General features: G+C 35.1%; 1 protein-coding gene across 1 annotated transcript; it reads right to left on the reverse strand.

Annotated features, from left to right (window-relative positions):
• Positions 1–307: 307 nt before the first annotated feature.
• On the reverse strand, positions 308–8201 carry LOC110447274 (chitinase-3-like protein 1; the record flags this gene model as incomplete). Its single annotated transcript, XM_021492851.1, has 7 exons — positions 308–787; positions 1949–2062; positions 2287–2472; positions 2859–2988; positions 5542–5666; positions 7051–7309; positions 8027–8201. Coding segments are annotated over 7 exons (1202 nt in total), but the record flags the coding sequence as incomplete, so codon positions are not given.
• Positions 8202–8434: the final 233 nt, after the last annotated feature.

Below are 8434 nucleotides of genomic sequence, written 5' to 3' on the forward strand. Positions count from 1 at the left end.
ATTCTAAGGTCGTTCTCGAGTCCTTCGTATCATCTCATGAGTGTTCTCATACTGACATCACATAATATTGAAATTGTCGTGCTACCGGAAGTTGGTATAAGTAGTATAAAGATGATAAAATAGTATACCGGCTTTATGAATAGTGTATGTTAATAAACATATTTATTTAAACAATCAGATTGGTTGAATACTTTTATTATAATCTTTGTCTTTTCTATTTTTATCAATAAACGAACTGCAATTACTAAACGAGACGACGATAAGAATGAAAACATCAAAAACAAAATAATAAACAGAAAACAGTCATCATTGGATTTTATTTGTTTTTCAATTTGCATAACATTAAATTTGGTTAACTTTAAAACTATACCAAGAAAGGGAACATACTGATTTGTTTTTTGTGCGATTACGACCATAACTATAAAGTATATAATGTTTTATTTTTAATGGACATAACTTTGTCACGAAAATAGTCTCTTCGTTGAGTTCATCATTCCGATTGGTGTTCATTAATAATGAACGTTAATTGATAACTGAAACTCCGTAGACTTGTGAATATGTGCTCTATTTATCTTCAAAATATATCCCCCAATATTGACCACTGATTGTCTGTAGTTGTAGGCGAGGATTCTTTGTTTGCTAGCTTCTCAGCAGCTAGTAGATCGTCTCTCACTCTATTTGCCAGTGGGAATTTCCTACTTGACAAAGAACATTCCTGATTAAAGTCGTCTAAGGGGAGCGCCCACATCATGGCACCACCGAAACCCTCACGTATCAACCAGGCAACCTGTCAAAACAATATAGTTCAACAGTAGTAATTTCTTATATTTAAGTTACAAATTCCTCAAACAACAATGTAAAATAATATAGGCCGTTCACGTATCTGTTAGGAAACATCTAATAAACAGAGTACACCAGTAAATCTGTCCGAGGTACCTTACGGGAACAAGTGGTATAAATACAATGTTAGAATGTAACTAAATGGTACAAATGGTACGGTTAAACTCAATAAACTATATCACAATAACAAACCTCTACAACAGCAAAGAACGACTGTAGAAATGTCTCACAGCGTGCATTGTGTTGTAAGCTTACAAAACTGTGTCATTCAAATAGATCATAAATTCCATACCAAAACAGTCCAATGCTTAAGAAAACATGTAAACAAACAACGAACGCCAGTGGATACACGTACACAGCATGTACCAGTTAGGTAACATCGCAACAAACAACGAACGCCAGTGGATACACGTAATCAGCATGTACCAGTTAGGTAACATCGCAACAAACAACGAAAGCCAGAGGATACACGTAATCAGCATGTACCAGTTAGGCAACATCGCAACAAACAACGAACGCCAGTGAATACACGTACTCAGCATGTACCAGTTAGGCAACCTCGCAACAAACAACGAACGCCAGTGAATACACGTACTCAGCATGCATCAGTTAGGCAACATTGCAACAAACTGCGTACAACATTGGATACACGTACACAGCGTATACCAGTTAGGTAACATCGCAACAAACTGCGTACAACATTGGATACACGAACTCAGCATGTACCAGTTAGGCAACATCGAACAAACTGCGTACAACCTTGGATACACGTACTCAGCATGTACCAGTTAGGCAACATCGAACAAACTGCGTACAATATTGGATACACGTACTCAGCATGTACCAGTTAGGCAACATCGCAACAAACAACGAACGCCAGTGAATACACGTACTCAGCATGCATCAGTTAGGCAACATTGCAACAAACTGCGTACAACATTGGATACACGTACACAGCATATACCAGTTAGGTAACATCGCAACAAACTGCGAACAACATTGGATACACGTACTCAGCATGTACCAGTTAGGCAACATCGAACAAACTGCGTACAATATTGGATACACGTACATAGCATGTACTTATTAGGAAACAGCAGGTGCTAACCTTGTTTGCTATACTCTGTTCGTCATCATATCCGATCCATTGATTGCCGTTGATGTAATATGGCTCGCCAGTATCCCTGTATGTCTCTCCTCCCCGAGTTAGCAGCATACAGATCTGTACATAAAAGTACCATTATTCACTCAACTTTATCTTAGTCAACTGAATTCGAATTATTTTGACAATTTTATTCAGAGTTTCCACTAAAGAATGTAGTTATTGGGTCAAAAACCTCTTAATTTAAATTTATAACATCGGCGTAGATATGTTTAGATCTTTCATGCTATAACGCTAATCAGTCGCATGGAAAAAAACGGAACGTTACAAATGATTGTGTTTACCTCATAGTATGCCATATACCCTGATTCCCTCGTAAAAGGACCGGGTCGGTTAGGTCCCTTTGATTGCGCTCCAATTCCATTACTATCAGGGTCTTTCAGAGTAAATCCTCGACCGTAGAATGACAGGCCTATGTTGATCAGTTCCCTTGGGGCACCAAGTAGCACCCAATAACGAGCTGCCCAGTCCTGTGTTAACACAAAACGAAACTCCTACATCACGCTACAATACTTTGTTTAGTTTGTTCGTGCTTTCCGTCCTATCAACAGCTATAGTCATTTAAGGACGTGCCAATTTTCGGTGGTGGAAGGAAAACATTAAATGATCAAAGGTCAAATTGATAGCATCAATAGGGGAAAAAACAATGAAATGGGTTGATCATTATTACATTATTACTGCGCAGTAATCTTGGGTTTTAAGTTTGCATCAGACGGTATTTTTAACATAGATAACGCGTCACTAAAATTAACATTTCGTAAATCCAAGATATCAAGGACATATTGAATGTCTGCTACATCTGAAAGATCCTACATGTATTTAGAAACTAAATGGGTTTTTTTGTAAATGCACTTACGATATCGAGATATAATTCTTCTGGATTATTGCTGTTGAACCCCTTTGCAAACAATTGTGAGTGGTGCCCAGTATATGTTAGCCAGCTGCCGTGCATGTCGTAACTCATCAAGTTAATGAAATCCACATACCTGATCAATAAAAAAAGCATTGTTTGTAATTGTAACATTAACATATCCATATGTATATTGTATAATATTGATACAACTCAAATAAATTTCCATATGTATATTGTATAATATTGATACAATCCAAGTACATTTCCATATGTATATTGTATAATATTGATACAACTCAAATACATTTCCATATGTATATTGTATAATATTGATACAATTAAAATACATTTCCATATGTATATTTATAATATATATACAACCCAAGTACATTTCCATATGTATGTTTTATAATTTTGATACAACCCGAGTACATTTCCATATGTATGTTTTATAATATTGATACAAATCAAGTACGTTTCCATTTGTATAGTGTATAATATTGATACAACCCAAGTACATTTCCATATGTCTATTGTATAATATTAATACAACCCAAGTACATTTCCTTATGTATATTGTATAATATTGATACACCTCAAATACATTTCCATATATATATTGTATAATATTGATACAACTCAAATACATTTCTATATGTATACTGTATAATATTGATACAATTCAAATACATTTCCATATGTATATTTATAATATGAATACAACCCAAGTACATTTCCATATGTATGTTTTATAATATTGATACAATTCAAATACATTTCCATATGTATGTTTTATAATATTGATACAACTCAAATACATTTCCATATGTATGTTTTATAATATTGATACAACTCAAATACATTTCCATATGTATGTTCCATAATTTTGATACAACCCGAGTACATTTCCATATGTATACTGTATAATATTGATCCAACTCAAATACATTTCCATATGTATGTTTTATAATATTGATACAAATCAAGTACGTTTCCATTTGTATAGTGTATAATATTGATACAACCCAAATACATTTCCATATGTATACTGTATAATATTGATATAACCCATGTACATTTCCATATGTATGTTTTATAATTTTGATACAACCCGAGTACATTTCCATATGTATGTTTTATAATTTTGATACAACCCGAGTACATTTCCATATGTATACTGTATAATATTGATACAATTCAAATACATTTCCATATGTATGTTTTATAATATTGATACAACTCAAGTACATTTCCATATGTATACTGTATAATATTGATACAACCCATGTACATTTCCATATGTATGTTTTATAATATTGATGCATCTCCCCTCTTAGAACGGAACAATTTACCATAAATGACAGAATGACTTGCGTTTTAGGACAAAATAATAATACTTTTGTGATTATCGCTTTGGATGGAACAATTCTATAATTAAAACAGAATATACATTAAATGGTAGAAAGAGCAACTGTCGACCGGAATAATATGATATGCTGATATGCTGATTTCCATTATCTACGAGAACCATGAAAATATATATAATACCATAACATATATGTACCATGTACAGCCATTATTGTCTTCCAATACTTCTAAATCTATTTGAAAACACAACTAAATATTAAGTATTTACATATAAATGTACCTGTACGTACTTGTTATTTCTGTTATATAACCATATGCACTGTTTTATACCTGGCTATAGTTGGCACTTCGTTATTTCTGTTATATAATCACAAGCACTTTTTTATACCTGGCTATTGTTGGCACTTCGTTATTTTTGTTATATAATCACATGCACTGTTTTATACCTGTCTATTGTTGGCACTTCGTTATTTCTGTTATATAACCATATGCACTGTTTTATACCTGGCTATTGTTGGCACTTCTTTATTTCTGTTATATAATCACAGGCACTGTTTGATACCTTGCTATTGTTGGTACTTCGTTATTTCTGTTATATAATCACATGCACTGTTTTATCCCTGGCTATTGTTGGCCCTTCGTAGGAAACATCGATGATTTTCTTCGCAGCCGCTACTGCCACCGTGACCAGGAGTCGTGGTTTGCCAGTCACCCTTGCCTCTCGGTCATACGCTAGGCGTAGTTTCTAGGAGGGACATTCGACATGTTATACAAATTCCTCCGCAACATATTTCTGTTATATAACCATATGCACTGTTTGATACCTGGCTATAGTTGGCACTTCGTTATTTCTGTTATATAATCACATGCACTGTTTTATCCCTGGCTATTGTTGGCCCTTCGTAGGAAACATCGATGATTTTCTTCGCAGCCGCTACTGCCACCGTGACCAGGAGTCGTGGTTTGCCAGTCACCCTTGCCTCTCGGTCATACGCTAGGCGTAGTTTCTAGGAGGTACATTCGACATGTTATACAAATTCCTCCGCAACATATTTCTGTTATATAACCATATGCACTGTTTGATACCTGGCTATAGTTGGCACTTCGTTATTTCTGTTATATGATTACAAGCACTTTTTTATACCTGGCTATTGTTGGCACTTCGTTATTTCTGTTTTATAATCACATGCACTGTTTTATACCTGGCTTTTGTTGGCACTTCGTTATTTCTGTTATATAACCACATGCACTGTTTTATACCTGGCTATTGTTGGCACTTCGTTATTTCTGTTTTATAATCACATGCACTGTTTTATACCTGGCTATTGTTGGCACTTCGTAGGAAACATCGATGATTTTCTTCGCAGCCGCTACTGCCACCGTGACCAGGAGTCGTGGTTTGCCAGTCACCCTTGCCTCTCGCTCGTACGCTAGGCGTAGTTTCTAGGAGATACATTCGACATGTTATACAAATTCCTCCGCAACATTTACGACTCAAGTTACAAAATAGATTCCGGTAAGTATGATCTTTTCAGATATTCATGTGAGTTCTGAACTCAAAGTATGATATTAGTAAGTCATTCATCTTCATCGGATGTAATTGTTTTTTAGAATTTTTAAGTAGTTTAATACCATCCTATTTGTCAAGGGTGTAGCTTTCGGGATTTATATGGTTCTAGAACGAAAGTCTGTGTTGAAACAAAACTTTATCTACAATTTTGGTGTCTTCAGGTATTTCCTCCGGGTTTATGTCAGTGCTGGAAATGTGTTGAGCTCATAATATTTATCAAAATGAAGACGTATTTTGTTAGTTTGCTAATTTTGTATACCTATAGGAGGCACGGTAGTCTAGTGGTAGGACGCCGGGCTCGTGACCGAAGAGTTGCGGATTCGAGTCACGGCACGGCGCTGTGTTAGTTGAGCAAGATACTTTACTCCGCTTGTTCCAGTCTACTCAGCTGTAAATAATTAGGTGGTTGAGCAGTGCTAGAATTGTAGAATGCTAACTGTGAGCGCCGAAATAGCAGCACCGGCTGTATGCTCCCCAGGGGGTTGAGAACGATATTGGCTGGTTGCAAAGGCCCTGTGAACCGCTTTGAGACGACCTACGAACTAGGTTGTGATAAAGCGGTATATAAAAACCTCGAATTATTATTATATATATAGCATGATCATTAGTGAAATTCGTTATCTGGATTTATTTGATCAGAGGAATTCTAAGTTTTAACTTTAAGGTTTCCTCATTATATATATTCGATGGATACCTCAGTAACAAAGTTTGTGTGGGTTTTTGCTGTTGTTGTTTGGGTTTTTTCACATCAAGGACGTGCTTGTGCACGAAAATACTGTAACCAAATGTCACTTTCCAGTTAACATTGTTACCATAATTACAAAATTGACTCCAGCTGCCTTTTTTTTTTTTGAGGGAAAATGATAAGCCCAAAAAACTATTCTCTACAATCATATGGAAATATCTCAACTACGTGCTATACCTAGAATTGTTTTCTGTTGGACGTAATCATTATTTATTTACAGTTTTGGTAAGGTAGGCTTTTTAATGAAACATGGCCACATTATAACCTGTTTTAACTGTCTAACTCTTTGAATAAATAGGTGTAATGTCATGTAAAATTCCCGCTTCAGTCATAAGTTACCTCCCTTTGGCGGATAAAACAGTGACCGTACATACTGGTTAGTTATCCTAATGATATATTTCACAAACATCAACTTTTATTTGGTTTAGAGTATTGAAATTATTTCATTTTTCACTTTTGATAAAATTTTCTTTATAACAGTTGATCGTAAGCATTCCCCCCAGTTTACATACCTTGCAGAGTAATCCGAAGTTGTGTTTGTCAGTGGTAGCATTGGCGCCAGAACGTAGCGCGGGGTATTCCCAGTCCAGATCGACTCCATCAAACTCATGTTTACGTAAGAAGGACATGGACTTCACAATAAATTTGTTCATTTTGTTTGTTTTTGACACCATGGCTGACCATTCCGTACTTTCCTGGTTCCATCCGCCGACAGCAATCAATGTCTTCAGACTCGGGTTAAACAGCTTCAGGTTGTTTATTTCTTTGTACCTTGATTATGAAATAGCTTTATGAGTTATGTAAAATAACTAGGACTTTGTGAAATAAGAAAGAAATACGTGAAGTAAGTAAGAAATACGTGAAATAAGTAAGGAATATGTAAAATAACTAGGACTTTGTGAAATAAGAAAGAAATACGTGAAGTAAGTAAGAAATACGTGAAATAAGAAAGAAATAAGTGAAATAAGAAAGAGAGAAAAATGTGAATTAAGAAAGAAATACGTGAAATAAGTAAGGAATATGTGAAATAACTAGGACTTTGTGAAATAAGAAAGAAATACATGAAGTAGGCAAGAAATCCGTGAAATAAGAAAGAAACAAGTGAAATAAGAAAGAAAGAAAAACGTGAAATAAGAAAGAAATACTTGAAATAAGTAAGGAATATGTGAAATAACTAGGACTTTGTGAAATAAGAAAGAAATACGTGAAGTAAGTAAGAAATATGTGAAATAAGTAAGGAATATGTGAAATAACTAGAACTTAGTGAAATAAGAAAGAAATACGTGAAGTAAGTAAGAAATACGTGAAATAAGAAAGAAACAAGTGAAATAGGAAAGAAATACGTGAAATAAGAAAGAAAGAAATACGTCAACAGAACAGTAATTCAAACTCCAAATCGACAACACATGGGCAAAATATGAACGAATGAAACATGTATATGTAGTCCAATTATAATAGGTCCATGCTGTTTCATTAAAATCAACTTACAGGTCTTTGTCCTCCTCTGCATAAAAAGCTAATTCACCTTTGACGAGTTTGGCGAAGGAGAAGATGATGTGAGTACATAGGTGAGGGTCTGTATTGTTGGGGAAGTACTGGCCAAGCCCTTGCCGATACAGCGACCAGTTCGTATAATAGCATACTCTGCGATAGCCTGCAAATGCTAGAATCAAAAACACAACCGTGTATATGTATATGGACATTAAGACAGATAGAAACATAGCAGAGCTATATCCAAATCACCGATAGCTATATCGCATATCACAGTGCTATCGTCGGCTGTACTGTAAGTAATGAAGTGTCGCGACTTATTACCGACATTTTAGTGCATGAGTATGTTGTCAGCGCCTACATCATCTACGGCACTACAATAGATATAACAAACTAGATAGTAGT

Source organism: Mizuhopecten yessoensis, unplaced genomic scaffold (assembly GCF_002113885.1).
Source record: "Mizuhopecten yessoensis strain PY_sf001 unplaced genomic scaffold, ASM211388v2 scaffold3259, whole genome shotgun sequence".
NCBI classification, from domain to species: Eukaryota; Metazoa; Mollusca; class Bivalvia; order Pectinida; family Pectinidae; genus Mizuhopecten; species Mizuhopecten yessoensis.